Source organism: Panthera pardus, unplaced genomic scaffold, assembly GCF_024362965.1.
Source record: "Panthera pardus isolate Hobbes unplaced genomic scaffold, ASM2436296v1 HiC_scaffold_11, whole genome shotgun sequence".
Lineage (NCBI taxonomy): Eukaryota > Metazoa > Chordata > Mammalia > Carnivora > Felidae > Panthera > Panthera pardus.
In genome coordinates, this window is record NW_026526666.1 from 50,517,274 (window position 1) to 50,542,233 (window position 24,960).

A 24,960-nucleotide genomic window follows, 5' to 3' on the forward strand; every position below is an offset into this window, starting at 1 on the left:
GAAATGGCGAGGGAGCACAGTCATGAGGGCAAGGTGGGTGGGACAGAAGCATTCAGCACAGACCCCATAAGGCCTACACTAAGGAAACTGGCAAAGAGAGAAAGACTTTTCCCTACCTCTTCTCCAGGAACCAAGCACATGTGATCTTGGAGGTTTAAACACTGGCACATCCCAGCCCTCTGCAGCAGTCTCTTTCAAGCCTGGGAAACAACGGGGGCCTGGCTGACTACTTCAAGTTGTCAGCTGCCTCCCACCAGAGGCCTCTGGAAACCTATAAAGTTTTTTTTTTACTTTGCCCTTCCAAGTTGCCTGGGTTCAAAAAGCAATTTCATAAGAGACAATAATTAAGGGTTTTATAGTTCTTTTTTTTTTTCTATTTGGGAACAGAAACCTTCTCCCTTATAACATGCAAAATATTCATTGAGTGCCCACTCTGTGTCAGGCTCTGACCTAGGCACTTTGTAACATATGTTTAATGCTTACCACAGCCTATGAAGTTAGTATTAGCATCTTCTTTTGTTTTAAGAAATAAGAAGAGTAAGCCTCAGAAAGCTAAGTAATTCTCTTATTTATTTACACAACCGTAAGATTTAAAGCTGTGATTGAATAAACCTAATGTCTGAAATGTATGCGGAATGTCAAAGAAAAGATGTAAAGCTGGGTGCTGATGTGTAAAAAGGGAGGCAGTTGTGGGGTATTTATTAAACTATTTCATCAAAAAAGATCACCTTAATGTACTGGTCTTCTAAGCTCTGGGTTCTGAACAGTTCCTAACCAAGATTAGCGTGTGAAAGGAGGTGGTAGAAAAGCTCTTGTATTTACATACAAAATAAGACAATGGGGATCACAGAGAAAGAAGGGAAGGATGGTTGGGGGTGGGGGAAGAAAAGGATTTTGAAAGAAGCTGTGAATATATATATATACATATATATATATATACATATATATATATACACATATATATGTATATATATATGTATATGTATATATATATATATATGTGTATATATATATATTCATGTATGTATACTGAGTGAAAAGTGACACTGAATAATAGAGTAGGAACCCAAAGTGCCTGCTCACATTCACAGGCACTAACTACAAGAAAATGCCAACAACAGAAGAGCCCCGGGGATGCCATTTATGGGTAAAAGCTATTTATGAGAATGAGAAGACTGGAGTGGGATTATTACTCTTGTTAGGTCCCTCTGGGAAGTAAATTAGGTGTTTGAGTAGGTATATGCAATTCTTTTAGATCTCTGCATTACATTTATTTCAATGACAATAATGGAATGCTGCCCTTGGCTTCCAAAGTGGGCTTTCTCAGCTCCAGGAACTGAGTCCTCCTCTGTGCAAGGTGCAGTGCTGGGGCTGTAAGAGAGACAAAGGCTCTGGTCACACTTTCCTTGTGTTTAAGCGGCTTGCAAACCAGGGTGACAATACAGCATATATATAGATATATGTGAAAACTACAGCCCAGGTTACATATGCCAGATAGGAATTTGTCAGTATATGCTATATAGGAATTTGGGGGGTGGGGGCAGGGCTGGTGGCAGTTAATCTACCTTCACTTACTCATTTATTCATCCATTTATTCATTCATCCTTTCAATAAATATGCCTTGAACATCAGTATATTCTTCCATAAGACAAACCCTTCAAATAAAATGATGGATAAATCAGGATCTCCAACTTAAAGTCTAGTGAAATAGAATTGGAATGATCCAATGCTGTTGGAAAAGTTGGATTGCACTCTTGGATTATCCAGTGTCTGGGACGATCTACCTCAGGACCCACAACAAGTGCTTTACTGGTGATTGAAAGTATTTTTTAGAATAGAATGTTTCTATGTTTCAATTTTACCTACTGTTGTTCAGAGTTCCATACTAGATGTTAACCTTTCTAAAGCCCTTCTCAAGTAGAGTTAATCTCTCACACTGTTCCTAAAATATGCCTCGAAAAATAATGATAATGTGGTAACATTTTAGAGCTGAGGAAGAACCAATTAATGATCAGTTTTACTAGTTTTTAATGCAAGGTTATCGGTTTCCCTTAAGGGTTCTTCAGTATAATCATCATCACCATGTCTTGCAAGAATACCATGAGGCAGATGTTGCCATTATCTGCATTTTATTTATTTACTTTTATTTATTTATTTATTTTTAACGTTTATTTACTTTTTGAGACAGAGAGAGACAGAGCATGAAAGGGGGAGGGTCAGAGAGAGGGAGACACAGAATCTGAAACAGGCTCCAGGCTCTGAGCTGTCAGCACAGAGCCCAATGCGGGGCTCGAACTCACAGACTGCGAGATCATGACCTGAGCCGAAGTCGGCCGCTTAACAACTGAGCCACCCTGGTGCCCCGATTATTTGCATTTTAGAGACAAGAAAGCTAAGCTTCGGAGTGCTAGGTAACTGTAGTGGCCCATAATCACACATAACAAGCAAGGGGCAGAGCTGGGGTGTAAGCTCCATTCCAAACCCAGACAACTCAAACACTCATGATCTTTTCAACTTGTGTGTGTTATTCCCTTGGAAAATAAGGATCTGACAGTCATTTTAAATTTTTAAAAAGATATCATAGAAATTATAAATTTTTCTTGAAGCAGCTCATGGTGATAAATACTGAAAATGTCTGTTCCACACACAGTTTGGTAATATTGGTCATCTCATGAGAGTTAGAAGCATTGATTAGCAATTAGAAATATTAAAAAAAAATTTTTTAATGTTTGTTTATTTTTGAGAGAGAGAGAGAGAGAGTGACAGAGTGCGAGCAGGGGAGGGGCAGAGAGAGAGAGAGAGTGAGACACAGAATCCAAAGCAGGCTCCAGGCTCTGAGCTGTCAGCACGGAGCCTGACATAGAGCTCAAACTCATGAGCCATGAGATCATGACCTGAGCTGAAGTCAGACGCTCAACTCACTGAGCCACCCAGGTGCCCCAGAAATATTTCTTTTTAATTAAAATGGTCATCTAATAAGTGTCCTTTAAAAATAGGGGACCACCCTTGTGGGGAAACAGTATTTTATTCCAATAATCTCATTTTCAGATGGGGAAACTGGTACCAAAGAAGTGAGACCAGTTACTCTAAAGAGATGCACTTGTGAACCAAGGGAGTAGAGTGTGTTGTAGCAGTTAACAGAAAAATGACTTGAGGAGGGTCACCTGGGTGACTCAGTGGGTTAAGCGGCCGACATTGCCTCAGGTCATGATCTCACGGTTCGTGGGTTCGAGCCCCATGTCAGGCTCTGTGCAGACAGCTCAGAGCCTGGAGCCTGCTTCAGATTCTGTGTGTGTCTCTCTCTCTCTGCCCTACCCCACTCATGTTCTGTCTCTCTCTCTCTCTCTCCCTGTGTCTCAAAAATAAATAAACATTAAATTTTTTTTTAAAAAAAGGAAAAATGACTGAAGGAGCTTGCTAATGTTAAACAAATATAGTACACTCCCTTATCTGGGGGATGTATGTTCCATGATCCCCAGTGGATGCCTGGAATCGCAGATAATACCAAACCCTGTATATACTATGTCTTATCCTATGTGTATATACCTATGATAAAGTTGGGTACAGTAGGAGATTAACAACAATAACTAACAATAGAATAAAACAATTATAACAATATACTGTAATTAAAGCTATGCGAATGTAGTCTCTCAAAATACCTTATTGTACTGTACTCAGCCTTCTTGTGATGACAAGAGATGATAAAATGCCTTTGTGTTGACAGGAAGTGAAGTGAATGACAAAGGCATTGTGTTGTAGCATTAGGCTACTTATTGACCTTCTGACAATAGGTCAGAAGGATCATCTACTTTCAGACCATCAGACTGCAGTTGACTGCAGGTAACTGAAACCACAGAAAACTAAACCCTGGATAAGGGGGGATGACGATAAACCAATTCAACATTCTTGTGGCTCCACTTCATATTTGAAGTTCATAGAATACCATTTCTGTCTTCTTAAACAGAGAAACTTAATATCAAATGGAGAGTAAATCTTGATAGTGAATCCTATCAACCTTAATTAAAAAAAATTCCTTGGTATTAAAAAGAAATTCGAACCCAAAGGCATCATTATTATCCAAATGTGTGGAAGTTGGTAGCTTGCTGAGATAAGAACACAGAATGTGGAGTTAACTAGTAGCAGAGGTGAGAAAGGCATTCCTACTTCTTTTTATGGTGCCCTGGGACCTACTCCAGTCAAGGGGAAGAAAAGTGATGTAAGCTCTGAAAAGGTAAAGAAGGAAGGCAAATATCCCACACTGGTCTCTCTGTGTTTGGTACCAAACACTTCTGACCACTGCTGTTGACAGCAATTCTGTGTGCTGCTTCCCATCTGATCTGGTGTTCTCCAAAGTAAAGGTCATTAATCACTATTCAGTGAATAACAGCTGGATGTGGGCTCCTCCAGGACAGGAGTGTCTTCATACCTTGGTATCCTCAAGGGCTTAAAACAGAAAGCCTGGAACAGGTTAAGGGCTCAATATGTGAGCCCTACTGGTTAAAAGGTTGAAGGAATGAATGGATAAATAGCAACTATATCCCCAGAACTCTTAAGAACTGTTAGACTGCAAGGAGATGGGTTTTCAATACATAAAGTATGGTACCCGTCCTTGAGGAGTATCTAGTCTAGCTGGAGACTAGAAATGAATACTTCTATTAAGTGTAATCTGCATGGTATCTTCCATAAGGGCAATGCAAGTTCAAAAATAGAGCAGAGAAGAGAGGATTTGGGGTATTCCCTTGGCATAAAGAGGCTGTGGATAGAGGGAAGGGACAAGAAGCCAGGTGTCTAAGGAACGGTGGGTGGTAGAAACCTTGTTTGTGTAGGAGTGGGGGGTGACCAAACCAAGGGTCTGTTGGGCAAATGAGTTGTGCTGATCAAGTGACCTATTTATGGAACATGGAAAAACCAGGTCCAGGAATTTAGGCTTGATAGAACAGGAAATCTCTGACGAGTCTCAGCTTCCTTCTCCTCTAGAAGTTAAGTGTAAATATAAATATATCCTCACAAAGAGACAACAAACATTGCAACTAAATAAGTGTACCATCTAAATCAAATAAGGTCTCTTTCAGGCTTTTGAAATGCAAACCGTGGGCTTGCTTTCACATTCATTTATTCATTCCACAAAAGTTTATGGAGGACCTACAAGACCTAGAATTTTGTTAGGCACCACGGGGGGTGGGGGTGGGGTTCAAAGATGAATAAAACTCGGTCCCTATCCCCCAGGAGTTTACAGCTCTGTGGAGACAAACATGTACACACAGGTCCTCACAATAGGAGCTAAGAATGTAAACACGAGTTGTAGGGGTTTAGTTCACGGAAATACTACACGGAGGTGATTTGGAAACTTAGGTGACGAGCTGGTTTTTAAATGAGGTTTAAAACTCCGACGGAGTAGAATATATATATTTAAGGGCCAGGATCAAGGCTCTGGAAACTCATGGAATGGGGGATAATGAACAGTGGTCTGACTTGGCTGGAGCACAGGATTCCTCCAGGGGTGCAGCGGAGGAAATTTAGCTGTGTATATGCCCAATAACTAAGGCTGGGACCAGGTCGAAGGAAGCCGAAGACTATTCTGCATCTCTGTGCTTTGACTTAAGCATCTTTAGGTCCCTTTAAAAAATTCTTCTCTTTCCCAAAGAGAGTTCTAGCAGTTGCGGGTGGGGCCCGTTTCCTAAAGTCAACGCGTAAGTTAAAGGTCTGCAAAGCTGTCCATGGGTGATTTAAATCTCGCACCAGAAAAGGAAACGTGAGAGGCGGGGTAGGGGGAACCCACTTAACAACAACATCAACCCCCAAACGACACCAGCCCCAGGCGGGACAGGCTGCCAGACAGACCGGGGTCGGGACGCCAGCACCCTCCGGAGCTCGGAGCCCCGCACAGGCGGGCAACGGGGAGAGGAAGAGAGAGAGGGAGGGAGGGAGGGAGGAAGCGCGAGAGGGAGGGAGGAAGAAAGGGAGGGAGGCAGGCAGCGTCATGTGATCCGCTTCCCTGCTCCTTTAAGCGTCCACAGGCGGCGGAGCGGCCACAATCACAGCTCCGGGCATTGGGGGAGCCCGAGCCGGCTGCGCCGGGGGAATCCGTGCGGGCGCCGTGCGTCCCGGTCCCATCCTCGCCGCGCTCCCGCACCCCTGAAGTTTTGCAGCGCCCAGAAAGGAGGCGAGGGAGGAGGGAGCCTGAGAGGAGAGGGGGCAAATAGCACACCCTAAAACATTTATTTCAAGGAGGAAAGAAAAAGGGGGGCGCAAAAATGGCTGGGGCAATTATAGAAAACATGAGCACCAAGAAGCTGTGCATTGTTGGTGGGATTCTGCTCGTGTTCCAAATCATCGCCTTTCTGGTGGGAGGCTTGATTGGTAAGTGCGAGAGCTGCAAACTTTTCCCCCTTTCTCTCTTTTCGGGCCCCTTCCCTCTTTGCCTCTCGGGCTACTTGTTACAGTATCACTGCCTTGCTTCTATGATCTAATTAGTCCGGCTATTGTGCTTAAGAAAGCAGAGCTCCATGGGGCTCCGTGGGGCACAATCCAGTCTAGTGGCTAAGAGAAAAGGAGGGGAAAAAGTTTTGGCCTAGTTTCAGTATCCACTTGAAAGGAAGGAGGGGGGTGGCGGGGGTGGGAATCTTAAGCATGGCGACGGATCGCGCGAGGAAGCGCTGGGTTACAAAGTTGATTGCTGCTCCCCCCGCTTTTTCCCGCGTTCCCCCCTTTTCCTCTCCGTTCCCTCCCAATCAGCTCCCGGAGGGCAACGTAATCGACTTTATTGGGAACAACAGAAGAGTCAGGGAACTGCGCCCGGCGCTAACCCGGAGTCCTGCTACAGGGCTGTGATCGTTGCCTGTGTAAACCCATTTGGTCGTCTCAGCTAGGGGGTGAGAGTTTGCGTTTTGGGGTCCCAGCCTTCGCGCCCGCTGCTTCCTCACCGCATCCCCCCACCCCCACCCCCCGCCGCGGCCGCGGACGGGTCTGCGAGGTGGGCCCGGAGGCGAGATGCCGTGGGGTGCGGTGGGAGAAAGTCCTTGGCTGGCGCTGCGGGAAGTTGGAGAGGTCGGAACGGAAAAGCGTATCCGTAAGGTGTTGCTCTTGGCCTCCTGCCCTCTCGCGAATCTCCCCTCCCCCACTTCTCAGAGCCCGCAGAGCTGGGGATTCTGAAGCCCCCAGTCCTCCCAGGGCGCCTAGCAGAGCGCCTCCCGCCTCCCGCCCCCGCCGCGGCTCCCCGCAGGTGACAGCTCTCCGGCCCCCGGCGACGGCGCCTCCCCTGGCGAGCGCGGCCCGGACCTCTGGGAGCCAAACAGGCTTCCGAGTGAAGAAGATGGTCTCACGGATCTTCCACTCGGAAAAACTCCCTCTTGGCTGTCTCTCCTTCTTCATCCATCCTCCAGCCTCGCCGCACACTCGCGTCCCCTTCCCCCTTGGGATTTAGGACATCCCGGTACAAACTTAAGTGCCAACTTTGCAACGGGCGCGGATGGGGTGGTTTTGCTTTTTTCGCGGACCTGCGAAACTTTGCGGAGTGGAGAGTCCGCGGAGGGGCTTTCTCCGCCCGTCCCTTTTCGAGAGTCAGCGCCGCGCGGGCGCCGTCGTCGGCGTGGTGGTGAGAGCCGCACAGGCTTGGGCACCTCGAGCCCTGTGTGTGCCGTTTTGTCTCCAGACTCGGGTTTGATGCGAACAAATTAAAGGGAGTCTGGTTCTGTAAATCACTGTAACATCCAAGCTAATTGTTTTAAACAAAGGAGAGTGGGTGAAGCTTCACCGAGGCAGAAATTTCTGGAGGAGATCATGCCTTTCTCTCTGCGTATGTATCCACAAAGCAGAAAGGGGTTCGGAGTTTTACAAGCCCATATTCTCAATTTGGGCCAAACAGCTTAATCTTTTTGTTCCTGGAACCCTCACCTCTCAAACACATACACGCGCGCGCGCACACACACAACGGGGTTTGGCTTTCCTGTTAAGAGCTCCTGTTTGGCTACGTACAATCTCCATGTTTCCCTGTATTGGATTTTTCGAGGCTCTTAATACATTCTCTGCTGGGAGCTGAAGGCAGCCTTCCCTGTGCCCTCACAGTGATTATGCAGCGGTTACAATTACACCTCTTGTCTCCCTTGATGAGCAGTTGCAGTTAGATGCCATTGGATCTTGTGTGATTTCAGTGGCAGACCATAATTAAAATTTCTTGCACCTTGTGCTTTCAGAATTAAATTGGCCTATTATCCCTGTCTGACCTTCATCCTCTTTGAGGTTTTTGCACAAGCAGCGAACCATTACACATAGTTCCCTGGTGTTTGTTGGTGTGGGTTTCTTTTTCTTTTCCTAAGAAGCTGATCTCCTAGCCTCGAAGAGCCCATTATCCACTGTTGTGGGTTTCTTAGGGCGCTTCCGGAACTAGTATAATTTCTGGGATCTTAGTACTGTGGAGCAAAGGTGCAAAGACATTGGTGAGTGGCTGCTGGACATTAACGTTGCTGTAGGATCAGAACAGTTTTATATTCAAAGGGGTTTGACTAGAGTAAGTGGTGCCAGGAGTTGTTTTGCCCAGAGAATTTGGTTGGTGACCATACTCGATAATCATCGCAAAAAGTTAGTGATAGGTCCTAACTCCAACTAGATTCTTCTCAATAGGTAAACTGTTGCAGTTCCAATTTCCTTGGAAAAGAAAAAAACATCTATAACACTTCTTGGGGGGGGAGTTGTGTAAGTTTACTCCTTAGCTCCCCTTCTTCCTCAGTTGCCAAGACGATGTCCCCTGCTCTGGCCATAGTAGACTGCAAAGATCAGATTCAGTTCACCTTAAACACTAAATAGTGACTTAGCCTTTGTCTCAACTGTTTAGACAGTATTTATGTTTGTTTGTTTGTTTTTGCTGTTAAACAAATCAAGGAACTTGGGTACACTACAAGACCCCCAAATGGGAAATAAATATCAACAAAAGGTAAGTGCAGTGTTTTCCCACCAGACTTCCCTAAAATGAAAAGCAGGTGAAACCGAGCAAAGCCTGGAACTTCAACAAAGTGGCAAGTGGAATCAGTAGTTGAAGCAGTTTGTAGGCTGGAAAGTTGAAGTAAAGTTCAGAAACCTCTTCTCCGCTCTTCTCAGTGAGAAGAGTACTCCACTGATAAGTAGGAAGTCAGGGGTGTGTGTGTGTGTGTGTGTGTGTGTGTGTGTGTGTGTGTGTGTGTGTGTGTGTATGTGTGTGTGTGTTGAGTGTGTGTGTGAGATGGGGGGATGACTTCACTTCTTTTTAATGCGTCTGCAGAGGCTAATTGAGAAAGTGATATCAACATAATTTACATTTCTTTTTGATCATTGTTGGTTCCCATGAAAGGAAACATGGCAACCTAGAAAGGGGAGGCTCTGAATGGCAAAGTTCCTGATTATAAAAGTACTCCATACACGTATATACAAAACAAAAACAACCATCCATTCCCCCCTCCACCAAACAGTCATGACAAACCATGCACCCCAAAGTGACCAAATCAGTTAACCAACAAGTTTCATTTTCTTCATTGGTAGATCAATGAGTTCAGTCTCTAGTTACAAAATTGTACGAATGTTTCAATACTTGGAGAATTTTATATGCTGTTTTTACACTGGCATTTGGTTGCAGCCTTCTAGAATTGGTGGGGGAAATTTAGACATCAGATAAAAAGCAAATAGGAGGGATTGGGTTTTGGTTTAGCCAGCTTACACACTTCCCTACCCCAATGGCCTTTCGAGAACCAAGTTTTTGTTTTGTTTCCTGCTTGTTTTGTTTGTTAGTTTTTCTTGTGCCAGTGTCTATATACTGCAAACCTTTAATGGTATTTTGTAAAAAGGCTCTAGAACACAATATTTTATAAGGTGGAATTTGGGGTATTTAAAATGTCGCTGAATTATGCCATGCTTTTATAAAAACTTTGAACCAGTATAAAATGATGCATCTTATTGTTTTCTTATGTGTTGAGAAGGTTTCTTAAGTAGCTAGCTTCTTTAGAATTTAGAATGTATTTAAAAACTTAAGAACCCCTAAAGGAAAAGAAAATATTTTTAAAGATGTAGCCTAATCTTTATCCTCCTTGAAAATAAGCCTGCAGAAAATGCAAAAAATAATTTCCCTTTGATTTCATGTTTGGTGAATTTAGTTCATGGAGAGGCAGCTGCAGGGGTGGTGGAAGGGGGGAAGGGAAGGAGAACCATGTGCCCTGAAACAAGAGTGCAGCCTACTAAAAATTGTGAACTTGAATCCCTGGCCCATTATGTGCAATTTGCTCAGCTTCAAATTAGTCATGTCTGGGGGATATAATGGTTGAAAAAAGCAGGTCACTGTTCCCACCTGTTCTAAAACTGTTAAGAGTATGAAGATCAGAACTGAATGAATAAAAAATGATTGCATTGTTTTAAGCATAGCATAAATGAGAATATTCCAAACTTAAACTCCAAAGAAGTATCAACAAATTGCCAATATTGTATCTTCAGGGAGAATTGCTTTCTTTGAAAAGCTTACCATACCAGTAGTCTTTTTTGTTTTGTTTTTTAATGCTGAGAATGTTATGTGTACATATAAGCATATATAATCACTTAATTTTTACATGGACTTCTCTACTGCTTTTCAGTGATATAACCCATATTATTGTGCTACTACTATTTAAATGGGAACTATTGATAATCTTGTTTGTGATCCATTCTTGTGAATTTTTGTTTCTGCTATTATTTGGAAGTTCAAGGATTTTAAGAAATAAAATTACGCAGAATTAATGTAAAGGCTAGGCGGAGCATGTAAAGGTTTGCTTCCCAGTACATTAGGTTTTAAGCTCGTGGTATTTATTATATTTTAGCATATTTTAATAATGTGATGCCAGTAACCCTGCAGTGTTTGGGTGTCTGGTGAAAATCTCAAAAAGAACTAATCACTTGGCTTTTGGTTGATGTTAGCCCACATTACTTTCTGTATTTGATTCTCCTTTTTTATTTTGTAAAATTTCGTATCTGACTGAACCATGTCATTTTTTTTTCTTTGTTAAACTACCCGAGTGTCTAATGTGGTTTGTAGGAGTACTGTGCAATCTCAAAAATTCTTCTTGTAAAAGGTGGGAAATTTTTTATAGCTGATATTACATTACTTTACTTTTAAACTTAACTACCTACTTGGTTATTACAACAAAATAATGCTTGTTCTAACAATCTCAAACCAAGCTTTCATCTAATCCTTCCATAGAGCCTGTCTGGCCTTCTTTTGGTACTTTCCCTTTTTCTTATTCAAAGTGAGAAACATTTCCTTGAGATAATCATGCAGAGTATGGCTTTGTAAGGTTTTCAAATCTCCTGCCTGGAACTCAGATCTAGACTCAAAGCCTTTCCTAGCTAGTTGACATTTCGCAATAATTTGGCATTAAAAAAATTTTTTTTTAATCCATATAGACTGAGGAAAGAATCTTACCTTATCTTCCTCATAAAGATGTTTCTATGGAGATTTGGAATTTGAGATTGTATGAAAGTTCTTAGGTAGAGTTCATACCTAACATGTAAAATATTGATTTGAGCCTGCTGTGTGCCCAGGATAGGGCTGCAGTGCTGATTGGGGGTTAGGAAAGAGGGAACTTGAAGTCTGAGTAACCTAGGAGAGCTAGAGGTAGAAGAGAGCCCTTCTTAATCCAAGTCCACCAGCAAAGGATTTCCTGTGATGACGTTTGTAGCATCAAGATAATTCTCACTTACTGGGAATCTGAGAACACATGAAATGAGAAACACTGTTAATTATACTATCAAATAATTTTATTAATATTTCATCTTGAAATAAATTTATTACTAAAATAATTTAACAGATGTTCAACATTAGTTAAGGTCTGGCACACAGTGCACATTTATCTAATTTAATCCATGCAAAGCCTTGCCAGATTGGTGGTGGTGTACCTATTTTACATGTAAGTAATTTGGGATTACCTAGCTAGTCAGGGTCAAAGTTCTGAATGGGCTCCAGTGGATCTGACATCAGAGCCACAGTCCTCCACCATCAGGTTATCCTGCCCCCACCTCTCAAAGCCTTGACTTTTAAGATTGAATAAATGTGGTTTAAAGCCAGAAAGATGATGAGTAACATTACAAATGCAACTGCTGTCTCATTTTAATCATTAGGTAACGTAGCAAATGGAAAAAAATCAAATATGGTGAATGAAATGGAGTTCAGCTTTACATAACTGCCTGGCCAAGGCTATGGGAGGACACCTTTGGAGAAGTCTGCCTATGCCCATCTGACCAATTTCTTACAGGTTCTAACTAGTTCCTATAATTGTGTGAATCATCCATTTGGCTGAGCAGCCAAGTTCATTATCCATAAAAGCGTTTGAGTTCTGCCACTTTAAGGAAGATTAGTCGATTTTATTTTCTCAGGTTAGTGGTTTTAACATAGTTATGTAGTTATATATGTCTGGACTTTTCCAAAGGAAGCAGAGAGAAGGAAATCAGCTGTGGTTGGAGAGGATTTTCGAGGGTGTGGATTGGCAGTGATGGTCAAGCAGTTGAAAGAAGAGCCTTTTACTCAGAGTTGAAAATTCTGTTCCCCAAAGGATAATTTCTGTTTGTGTACACACCCATGCATAATAATGAGAGCATTTCAAACTAGAGGTTTCCATGCTGACACCATGAATAGGTACATTTTGTTCTTTGGGAAAACTGCTGATAGACTTTGTCTATTCAAAGATTTACTGCTCTCAATTTTGATAGAGGCTGTAACAGATGAAAAGAGACGGGAACATCAAGATGTGCGTGAAATGATCATGTCTGTTTCATTTATGTCTTGTGTCTTCTCTGGGGTGTTGTGATGGTAGCCTAATAGAATACACGGATGTGCCAGAGGTGGACATTTCTGAGAGAACGTGTCTGGATAGGGAGGGGGATGGGAGTGGAGAGGAACTTGAGGTGTTGGCATTTTCAAACTGATGATGAAATGTTTTGCAATTACCATTCTCATAATAGGGCTAATCTAAAAGGATTGCTAAATAGCAGAAAAGAGCAACTCATGTTTTAGAACACAAAAATTCTTAGGCTCACCTTTTCACCTTTTACTGCTACCTCTTTTCCCCGCTTCCTCCATGTTCTACCTCTAATTAAATTTTATATGGGAGCAAAAGTAATAATCAGATTGTCATCAGACCAGTAGTGAGGGATTTGGTTTATTATGATTTGTTGCTTTTTGAGGATTTATTGGGTGGCAGTGGAAAAAGTATTTTACTTGTATTGATTCGTTTAATGATCATAGCAACCTAGAGAAGCAGATGCTTTCTCCAGTTTTCAGATAGATTAGATGCTCATTTAAGGAACTTTTCAGAGGTGACAGAGGTAGTAAAGTAGAGGGCAGGCACTCAAGTGCATGATCTTTGACTGAATTCTAAAAGATATTGTAAGTCTAATGCCACTCTCCTATTGTACCTTTTTTTTTGTTTAATTTTTTTTTTAACGTTTGTTTATTTTTGAGACAGAGAGAGACAGAGCATGAACGGGGGAGGGTCAGAGAGAGCGGGAGACACAGGATCCAGGCTCTGAGCTGTCAGCACAGAGCCCGACGCGGGGCTCGAACTCACGGACCGTGAGATCGTGACCTGAGCCGAAGTCGGACGCTTAACCGACAGAGCCACCCAGGCGCCCCTCTCCTATTGTACCTTTAATTCCTATAGGAAACAAGGTGCGGAGTGTGATAAAATTGACTCTACACAGGTTTAATAGAAGATGGAAGCTTAGTTTCCCCTTTTTCTGTTTCTGCCTCTTTCCAAAACCACATACTCCCGTCACTGCACGGGTACTAATAATCATTGTCTTGGTTACTTCCTAAACAGATGATCCTGATTTTGAATACAGCAGCCACTGTAAATGTTGACCAGTGCTTGCAGGCCATGCTGGGGGCGGGGGTGAGGGTGCAGGCCTGAGAAAATAACACCTCAGCTCCCTCCAAAGAGAAATTATTACACATAGCAAAGAGGAACTGAAAATTGTTACTGAAAATGTGTCACAATAACCAACCTCCTGAACCAACCTTCCAACCGGAAGGCTGCCTGGACTTAGCATACAGAATAGATCCTGAATATAGCTATTGACTACAGGTGAGGGGAAGGAAGATGGGGGTAGAATATGAACTCAGGAAAGAAAAACTAAGGCCTTTATAGACATACAAGGCCATCTCTTTGGGACACAGCTTGTATTTGGATTTCCAAAACCTTTTTCCGATACCACCCACTTCCCGCATACTGAGCTAGTGTTTCTGTCTCCTCTGACTTTTAAAGTCCTGGGCCTCCAAGGGCAATTTTATGCTCCCTCTTTTTCCTTCCTACTCCATTCTGTTAACATTTCCAGGTAAAGAGGTGTTCTTTCTTCACTAGCCCCTAGGAATTATAGGGCCTTCTTAAACTTCTGGTTAATTCCCTGGGTTAACTCAGCAGCTTTATCCACAAATACACGTTTCCAAGAAAGCAGAGGTAAATGAAAGAAGATGCCAAGTTATTACATTTGTTTTGGCAAAGTGTTATGATTTTTCATTAGAAAGAAGGTAATGGATCTGTAAATGGCTGGCTCAGTTTCTTTGCAAACCCCAGATTAATAAGGCTAAGCTCTTGAGAACTGGTTGGGGGGGGGGGGCAACTAAACTGCTGCTTTAGCCCTGGCTGAGCCCCTCCCAAAGAGAGACCTCCTGATTTTAAGGCAGTATCACACGGTGGAGAGAAACCTGACTGGAACTGCAGAACCCACCTGTGGTCTCAATGATCTCAAGTCACAAAAGCCCCTTGGCATCTCCCTCCTCAACCGTGATGTGCTTTGACTCGAGGTCTGTTCATTACTTTTACTTTACTTTATACACAGTTTAAAAAAATATTTAAGTAATCTGTACTCCCAACTGGAAATGTGGGTCTCATACAAACAACCCCAAGATGAAGAGTTGCATGGTCCACCCACTGAGCCAGCCAGCTGTCCCTGCCTTTTTTTTTTTCTTTAAGTTTATTTGTTTTGGGAGAGAAAGAGAGAGAGCACTAGAGGGTCAGAAAGAGAGGGAGTGAGAGAGAATCCCAAGCAGGTTCTGCATCACCAGCGCAGAGCCTGACGCAGGGCCTGAACTCACAAACCATGTCATAACCTGAGCCAGGATCAGGAGTCAGATGCTTAACCAACTGAGCCATCCAGGTGCCCCTGGTTTATACACAATTTTAGTAGAGATTTAGTAAGCCATTTTCTAAGTGCACAACAGTTGGCACGATTTGTTACCAAAATTCACTGGTAGCAGAGAGATGCAGGAGTGTAGTAGGTAGCATCAGGACAAAGGAAGAACGCCCAGGATTCTGGGACCCTGGGATACAGGCGAGGCATTCCATACCTCAGTAGCCCCCCTTGGTGGCATCGTTACTTTATACGCTGATATGATCATTGGTTCTGCTCTAAAGCTGTGTGCTCTTATTACTTGCCATGAGTGCCACTTGTTGGGTCCACTTTATCTGTATATATTAATGTATATTTGGCCTGAATGGAAGCTGTGGGGCTTTTGCTATTAAATTTTAAAAAGGGTCTTGGAGACCATCTTGTCCTACCTCCTTGGAAGAGGAATCAGAGTCCCAGGAAAAGGAAGGGACTCGGTCTATACAGTTGGAGGCTGAGCCATGGCTTGGACTCAGATTCAAATGCTCATCAGCACTGTGCTTCTGAGTTTCAGCGTGAAGATCATTGGAAGGCCATAGAGCTAATGAGCAGAAAATTCCCACCTTGTGGTTCTTACAGTTCTATTGACTTTTCTGTTACTCGAAAATAAAACAGCAATAACTTTAACGTCTTCTCCCTCTTAGTCCCTCCCTCTTAATATCTGTATACTTAATATTCTTAGCAATAGAATTACATGTAGCGTTATGCTGTTCTTTTGTTTTTTAATTTTTTTTAACGTTTATTTTCTTTATTTTCAGAGAGAGAGTTATAGGGTGCGAGTAGGAGAGGCAGGGAGAGAGGGAGAGAATCCCAGGCAGGCTCCACAACAACGCAGAACCCAACATGGGGCTCTAAGTCAGATCATGACTGGAGCCAAAACCGAGTCAGATGCTTCACTGACTGCTACTCGGGCGCCCCAGTGTTACGCTGTTGTGTGTGAATTTTTAAGAACACCACAGAATTTAAAACAACTAAATTCCTTCCTTGCTTGCTGAGTATGCTACATGCCCTAACTCTTACTTGAAAAATGTTGTACATTTGAAACATAAATTAAAAACAAAACAAAACGGGGGTGCCTGGGTGGCTCAGTGGGTTAAGCCTCTGGCTCTTGATCAGTTCAAGATCTCATGGTTCATGAGTTCCAGCCCGGTCTGGCTCTGTGCTGACAGCAAGAAGATTGCTTGTGATTCTCTCTCTCCCTGTTTCTCTGCCCCTCCCCTGCGCACACTCTCTCTCTCTCTCTCTTTCTCTCAAAATAAAGTAAACTTAAAAAAAACAACAACAATAAAACAAAAGACAACAACAACCCAAGACTATGGCCCTTACTAATCCAATCAAAGTACTGTCCTTGTGTTTAGTTTTAAGACTTAATCAATCTGAGGCTCCCTTGTCTAAAGTCTGTGACTAACTTTTGTGCTTTCAGGGAATGTTTGTGGCAGGTGTAATTCTGAAGTTGTAGTGAGTTTGGGGGAAGTGACATGCCCTATGTTTTTGGTCTTTTTGCATACAAAAGAGAACAAAATTGTTCATTCTTCATCTCTGCCACCTCTTGACTCTGAAGGTAATTGCAAGCAGAAAATTCAAATTGGGAAAATAGGGTTGAGAGCCCCATGATGTTATAATTGCCATCCATATTTTCATGATTCTAGGGGTACAAGGGTTATATTGTAAATTCTTACTCCTGCCTTTTTGTTGAAAGTAAGCAGAATCACAAAGCACTGTGTGTTTTCTGCATCCTCTGCGTTAGTGGGAATGAATATGGACTTTTTAATTGAGGTGTATTTAACCTACATCATATTAGTTTCAGGTGTAACATAATGGTTCAATATTTGTATGCCCTGTGAAATAACCACAATAAGTCTGGTTACCACACAAAGTTACAAAATAGTTTTGTCTTGTGATGAGAACTTTAAAAAAAAATTTTTTTTGAGAGAGAGAGAGAGAGAGAGCATCAGTGTGAATAGAAGGAGGGGCAGAGAGAGGGGGAGAGAAAGTATCCCAAGCAGGCTCCATATCATCAGCACACAGCCTGATGTGGGGCTCAAACCCATGAACCATGAGATGATGACCAGAGCCAAAGTCAAGAGTTGGACACTTAACCAGCTGAGCCACCCAGGTGCCCCAGTGATGAGAACTTTTAAAATTTACTCTTTTAGCAACTTTCAAATATGCAATACAATATTATTGACTGTAGTCACCATGCTGCACACTAATTACATCCCCATGCTTCATTTTAGAACTGGGAGTTTGTACCACTTGAACTTTTTCATCAGTTTTGCCTAGCCCCTATCGCCTTCCCCTCTGGTAACTACCAATCTATTCTCTGTGTCTGTTAGTTCTGTTTTGTTTGTTCATTGGTTTTGGAATTTAGATGCCATGTATATGTATAAATGAAATCATACGGTATTTGTCTTTGTCTGACGTATTTTACTTAGCATAATACATTCAAGATCCACCTGTGTTGTTGCAAATGGCAAGACCTCACTCTTTTTTATGGCTCAGCAGTATTCCATTGTGTATATACACCACACCTTTTTATCCATTCATCTATCAGTGGACACTTAGAATGTTTCCATATCTTGACTATTGTAAATAATGCTGCAATGATTATGGGGGTGAATATATTTTTTTGAATTAGTGTTTTCATTTTCTTTGGATAAATACTCAGAAGTGGAATTACTGGATCATATGGTCATTTAATTTTTAATAGTTTGAGGAACGTTCATAGGTTTTCCACTGTTTTACAGAGTGGCTGCCCTAACTTACATTGTAACAGTGCACAAGGGTTCTCTTTATTCCACATCTTTGCCAGCGCTTGTTATTTCTTGTCTTTTTGATACTAGCCATTCTAACAGGTGTGCAGTGATATCTCACTGTGGTTTTGATTTGCACCTCTGTGATGATTAGTTATGTTGAACATCTTTTCATGTGTCTGTTAGCCATCTGTATGTCTTCTTTAGAAAAGTGCCTATTCAAATGGTTCTCTGCTCATTTTAAAATCAGATTATTTTGTGTGTGTATCTGTGTAAGTGTGTGTGTGTGTTGTTGCTGATGTTGTTGAGTTGTATGAGTTCTGGGGTTATTTTAAGATTTTTTTTTTTTAAGTAGGCGCCATTCCCTGCATGGAACCGAATGTGGGGCTCGAACTGACAACTCTGAGATCAAGAGTCACATGCTCTACTGACTAAGTTAGGTGCCCTGAGTTCTTCGTGTATTTTGGATATTAACCTCTTTTTGGATATATGTTTTGCAAATAATTCAGTAGATTTCCTTTTCATTTTGTTGATGGTTTCCTTTGCTGCACAGAAGCTTTTTAGTTTGATGTAGCTCCACTTGTTTATTTTTGCTTTTGTTGCCCTTGCCTTTGAAGTCAGATCCAAAAAATCATTGCCAAGATCAATGTCAAGGAGCTTACCAACTATATTTTCTTCTAAGAGTTTTATGGTTTCAGGTTGTACATTCAAGTCTTTAATCCATCTTGAGTTTATTTTTGTGCGTGGTGTAGGATAGTAATCTAATTTCATTCCTTTGCACGTGGCTGTCCAGTTTTCCCATTTACTGAAGAGACCGTCCTTTCCCCATTGTATATTCTTGCTTCAAATCTTAACTTTTATGTCTCTGTTTAACATGCTTGCCTTTAGGTGATCACAACCAAAAAGTTGGATTCCACATTTTATTAAATCCAGCCCTTTCTCAAGGCAAATCATGCCTTTTTGAGGCCCTGTTCTTTTTCATTCTGGGTTCTTACAGATTTTATCTGCTCTCATTTAGGTTGTAACTCGCCCGAGAACGGAATGCCTTAAATGTGGAAAAGACACGGCCCCACATTCCTTTCTTTTCTCTGTTCTGTTGAGCTAGTTCTGGCTTGTGTAAAATGGGCTCCAACTTTAGCCCCAGCTTGCCTGGGCCCAGGGAAGTTGTAGATAAGAATTTTACTGAGGGTTTGAAAAGACTGTGCCATGGGCCTCGCTGTCATTTATAGAACACACCTCTATAAGCTTGGAAGGAATCAGCTTCTTCAGAAGTGGGGGTGGTGTGGGGCGTGGCTGTGACTGGCAACCCTGGGACCTTAGACGTCCTTTGAGTCACTCTTTCTCTTCATTTTACAAAGTTTGCAGAGAGCTGGTGTTAAATCCCTGGCACCATTCTTTCAACATGCCCAAACAGAAGAGAGTTTTGCGCTCTGAGAACATGATATTTCTGGATAATAGTTGATGAAAGAGAAAGAAACAGGATAATTTGTAGACACAAGATTTTTAAACTAAAAGGACACTTAAGGTCACCTTTCAATTGGCATGTTTCTTTTTTTCTAGGTGTCAGAAGAATCCCTCCCTTCCCCCTCCTCCCTACCTCACCCACCTGTTAAAAAAGGGAAAGAAAGAAAATATAGTTTGGGAGAAGGATCAGCAGTATGTGTGGGATTTGAACAAAATCTTCATGAGTATATATTTGAGACAATACTTTTTCCTGGGGGACTTGGGTTAGGTACAGATACCAGCTCCATCCAGGGAAGTCCTCTGTCTCATTGTAGAGTAAGTCTCCTGGCTAAGCAGAAATGCTGCAATAATTTTGAAAATTTCCTTTGAGGACTTGGGCTTCTTATGGCATTTCTAGGAAACACTATAAACAACATGGTGTTGGTTCCAGGTTTTCCTTATGCTGTTTCTGTTTTTGATAAATGTACTGATCCTTCCATTCAAAGTGATCAGATTTCTAACTGATGGCCTGTAGTTTTATGTTTAATCAATGGGTGTGATCTGGTTTATTATCAAACTTGCTTTGTAACTTGGACAAGCCATTTATATGCTGTGAGCCTCAATTTCCTCATCTAAAGGACACCAGGCTAGCTCAATCAGTAGAGTGTGTAACTCTTGATCTCAGGATAGTGTGTGTAAGTCCCACACTGGGTGTAGAGCTTACTTAAATAAATAAATAAAACTTTCCCCTTCATAGAAAGGTTGTAGGGTTTAATGAGAGAACATAAGTTGCCTATATATATGTGTTGGATCAATCCATATATGTTAACTCTTTCCCTTATTTACAAGTTGTCACTAATTAACTTCTCAAGATTCTCTTTCTTTCTTTTCTCTCTCTTTCTTTCTTTCTTTCTTTCTTTCTTTCTTTCTTTCTTTCTTTCTTGTCATCCTCTGTCTGGTTAGGATCATAGCAGGTCATTTCTGCTTCTTAGTGGATTATATAAAATTAAAACCCAGCAACCCTGCTTGATAGCCTATTAGGCACAATGCATGCTGCCCAACAATTTAAGAAGCATGTCATTTACCCATTTGGTGAATTAGAGCGATTAACTTTTGATCCAGTTAGTGATAGTTTTCACCAAGGTTTAATTTGAATCTTAAATTTTGCTTTTAAAATGCTGGATGAGTTTTCACGACTCTTTACAGCATGGATAAGCCCAGGTAGCAAGACTTTTAAATGGATATTACTCAATACATGGAAGAGATCTGGATTCCATCCATGCTTGCTGCAAAGTGAATCCCAGTTGTTCTGTTTTAAATTATAAAATTGAAGTCGTTATCCGTTGGGAATTTTTTTTGCTTCTAGATATAACGTAAATGACAAAGACCTTTGAAAGTCAAGCTTCGAGGAAAAAAATGATTCTTTTTCTTATAAAATATTAACTACTTCTGACACATTAGCTAGAATTATAATGCTATTTCGTAAGAAATTATGAACAAAAAGTAAAGATAAAAATATAACCTCTGTAAGACTGTAAGCTGCATGAGAGCAAGGAATATCTAATTTGCTTGCCTTCATCTTTTTTTTCAAAGTTTATTTATTTTGAGAAGAGAAAGAGAGCATGCAGGGGAGGGGCAGAGAAAGAAGGGGAGAGAGAAGCTTAAGCAGGCTCTGCGCTGTCAGCCCAGATTCCGAAATGGGGCTTGATCTCATGAACTGTGAGGTCATGACCTGAGCTGATATCAAGAGTCGGACGCTTACCTGACTAAGCCACCCAAGTGCCCCTGCTTATTTTTCTCTTGACTGGTTACAACAGGGTAGTGCAATATAGGTGACCAGAAAAACTTCTAGAAGAAAGAAATGCCTTGCCTTTGGACTTACTGCAGAAGTAGCTAAAATGCTCCAACTTTAAGGTCTGCCCTAAGACTTTAACATTATAGTCCAAACTACTCTCTTATAATTTAAATGAGAGAAAGGTTTCTTATTATTCACTTGAACTTAAAAGATGGTGCCACCTTCATGGTTTGTATGCTTCCATTTATAAAAGTGTATAATTTTTGGAGTTCTGGAAAGGGACCTTCACCTATTATATTGTGGAAACTAAGGCCTAGAGAAGTCACAGTGACACAATAAGCTTTGAATGAAATGTCCTGACCACTAGTGGAGTGTTTCATTGCCCTAGCCTGTGGTTACACTGATTACTATTATGTCTAATCTATGTATTTGGTCTTTACTTGGCCATAAGGGTAGAAAATTGACTGTGACTGCTTGCCCTTACTGGTTGATAAAGTTTGCTGGGAGGAAGGGAACACACACTACTATCTGTATTTCCAGACTTTGAATATTCAAATGAGAATACTGAATGATAGTGGCAGTTTTGCATTTTATTGTCTTTAAGAAGTAAATGTGTTTCTTCTGCTCCATGAGGGCTGGTTTTTAGGGGCTTCTTTCAGAAGACCATGTAGTTTGTTTTATTTTTTATAAATTTTTAAAGACGGGAAATTCATCTTTCAGAGCTTTCCTCCTAAGAATTTTGTAGAAGTAGGGGCGCCTGGGTGGCTCAGTCGGTTAAGCGTCGGAATTCAGCTCAGGTCATGATCTCAAAGTCCTTAAGTTCGAGCCCTGCGTCAGGCTCTGTGCTGACAGCTCCTGGAGCCTGCTTCGGATTCTGTGTCTCTCTCTCTCTCCCTGCCCCTCCCTTGCTCATGCTCTGTCTCTCTCTGTCTCAAAAACAAATAAAAACATTAAAAAAAAAATTTGCAGGTGTTACTTGCGCCTCTTCGTAGAGATCAGTAATATATTTATTATGTCGGCTTTTCTAACTGACTGCCCTTGACAAGAAAGCCTAATACATTCCAGTAACCACCTCTGCGGGCCATTGTGTTCGGCTGGCGGACTGGTGTGTGGGAATGAATTCCTCCACGAGGTCCTCCAGGCTCCTGAAGGGTACTGAGCCGCCCTGAGCTGAATGTGTGCCTGCGGGCAAAGAGGAACTGAGCCTGTTGACTGGCTAGTGGAGCAGGTGAAGATGGGAAGAGAGATTTAGGGAGCAGATGTAAACTGAGAGGGAAGGAAGCAAAAGCCAAGGAGAAAGCCACGCGGAAGCCGGACTTGGACTTCTCTTAGAGGAGGGAGTATTGCGAGGGGAGGCTGTGCAGAGCAGCATCGAGTAAGGGGGGGAGGGAGGCGGTGGCTTTGGGAGAATGTTAGGGGCTTGAAAGAAAGGCGGCCAGGAGTGCCTCCTCAGCTGGTCATGATGTCATCCTGTACTCCCTCTAAAATAATGATACTTTTTTTTTTCTATGGCCCCATCCAGGACTGTAAAGACTGGGTAAAACCCCACTGGCAACCGGAGTTTACTATTCTAAACATAAGAAAGAACTGGGGTTGGGAGCACTGGATGCATATCTCAGCTCTTCCACATGCTGCCTCTGTGGCCCTGAGGAAATTACTGCCTCTTAGAGCCTAAGTTTCCTTGTCTCTCAAATTGGTAAAATGGGAGCAGTAATGCTCACCTCTTGACGTTTCTGAGAGTTAAATGACACAATAAGTGAAAAGATGAAATGAGATAAGAAAGTGAAAAGTGCCCGGCACATGGTAGACCCTTACCATGTGCTAGGTACTGTTTATGCTAGGTACTCTTTTACTATCGATGTTATTCTTTTAACCCAGGAGGAAGTTTCTGTTGTTGAATCACCCATGGTCCTTTGGGAGGCTCGCATAGAAGGTTTTCTGCCTGCTCCGAACTTGGCCATCCTGGTTCAGAGAGATGTAGATGCTTCTAGAGTCAGGTTTATGTTGTGTGTGTACATTTAAAATGTACATGTGCTTTTGTTATCTCCCAATTTATTTATGTTTTTGAACAAGAATACAATGATGTGAAAGGTATTAAAAACAAAGAAAAAAAACCTCCTGACATCCATCATTTTAATACAGTTCCATGCTAATTTTTTATTCTTTCACTTCCTGTGACTGAACATCGCCAATTTTATATAAAAAAGTATAAAAGCCTACTTAGCAGAGGCTGAAAAGTTTATTGTTTACATCTCCACCAATTGTATGTTTACTTTGGAAATGCAGCAGTCAGCTCCTCCTCTCCTCCTTCTAAACTTTCCTCTGATACTTAACTCAAGATTGCTTGTTGAACCATTGAACCATGGGAAATTCATTTTCAAAATCTGCTTAATTGCTGTGAGACTTTTAATTTGTTCTGGATGATGGTGCTAATGTCTGGGAACTGGGACTGAAGCCCTCCGAAGTTGTTAATTCAATCAGCCGCTGCGCCCTTGCCATGCCTAATGAAGGGGGGGGGGGGCATCCAGATCCTTCTCACAAAGAGGTTGGGTCCCTCCTGACCACCTTGTCAAAGATGAATAAGAGAGGCCCCACAGTTAGGTCGAACACTTGGGGCAAATTACCAGGGTGTCAGTCCACATTATCCAAAGCCCTGGGTTGTACTTCCCCAAATAATTATTAAGTAGGTTTTATGTAGGACCCCAGAGTTTTAAGGCATGGATGGGTTCCATGTGCATGTTGCTCACACCTGCTAATCTTCAAAATTCTTTAATGACTGCAATTCTGTTTTGGCTCTGTCTATAATCTGTAAGATCATAAACATCTCCCCCAGACTATTGATATTCCCGTTAACCACTGAAGTTTTCCGTGGCGAGACTGGTGAAAGCTTGCTCTGTCCTCATGATAAATTAGCTTGTTTATTCCTCTTCTGCTTATTTCTATCCTGCTGTTGATTAGTGTAATGAAGCAGAAGTCCATTGTGTATGTTCATTGGGTAGCGATCCTCTGGCACCAAAGGGGGTAATTGAGTAGAAAGGCAGAATGCTGTTGGTGCATGGGAGAAGTTAACACCACATGAGGTCACCAGGCTTCAAGCTTTAATCAATGTGGACACAATGCAATTGAGATTTTGAAAAGGGTTTGTTTATAGTGTGAGAGTAAGGGTCAGTAGTTAATTTGAAATGCTGTAGGTGTGTTTTCCTTGAACCAAGAAGGTACAGAGCATGTGTCATAGAGGATTGTAAATATCCTCAAGGGAGGGATGTAATTGCGGTAGAGGTTTAAAAAGAAGGGCATTTAAGAACTTCAGTGCACTTATTATTGATCCATCCATGCTTTATTTAAAACTTTTACCGTTCTTCAAAATGGGAAAGAGACTGTAGAAGAAACACTATGTACGTCTCTAGTACAGAGGCACAGCGCTACCAAGAAACAAGTTTTTTTTGTTTTTGTTTTAAAGCAGTGATTTCCTTTGGGACGATATTTGGAGCGCTATAACATATTGCTAGTATTAGTACTGTGTGCTAATTCTAAAAGAATTCTCACTCTCAGAAGTTTACATCTTCTGGGATTTTTAATTGCTGTGGCTTGAATGAGATAGTACGAAAACCATTAACCCCTGTACTTGTTCATGCTGCTGCCCTTTTCCATTGCAGGCTCCCATCGATACCAGGCAAGCCTGTCTGCTTCTTGGATTATCTTTGGCATTTCTCTCCATTATTTCATTACCTCAGTTTCAACAGTTAGAAACACCATAGTTTTGTGATCACTCTGGGCGATCTGAAAGTAGAGAAGGCCCTGTCCTTCTGTTGCAGGGAG

The 24,960-nt window shown here is 41.9% G+C and overlaps 1 protein-coding gene across 3 annotated transcripts in view; it reads left to right on the forward strand.

Annotated features, from left to right (window-relative positions):
* The first annotated feature begins 5,999 nt into the window (after positions 1-5,999).
* The window catches only part of WLS (Wnt ligand secretion mediator), a 100,594-nt gene continuing 81,633 nt past the window's right edge, over positions 6,000-24,960 (forward strand). Inside the window, exon 1 of one of the 3 annotated variants that reach the window (XR_002079833.2) lies at positions 6,000-6,360. Coding sequence is in view for 2 of the 3 variants with exons in the window: in XM_019448924.2 (XP_019304469.1) it covers positions 6,255-6,360 (106 nt within the window). In the remaining variant the exon portion in view is untranslated. The remainder of the gene's footprint in view (positions 6,361-24,960) is intronic. The other 2 variants (XM_019448924.2, XM_019448925.2) reach the window with 2 other exon arrangements.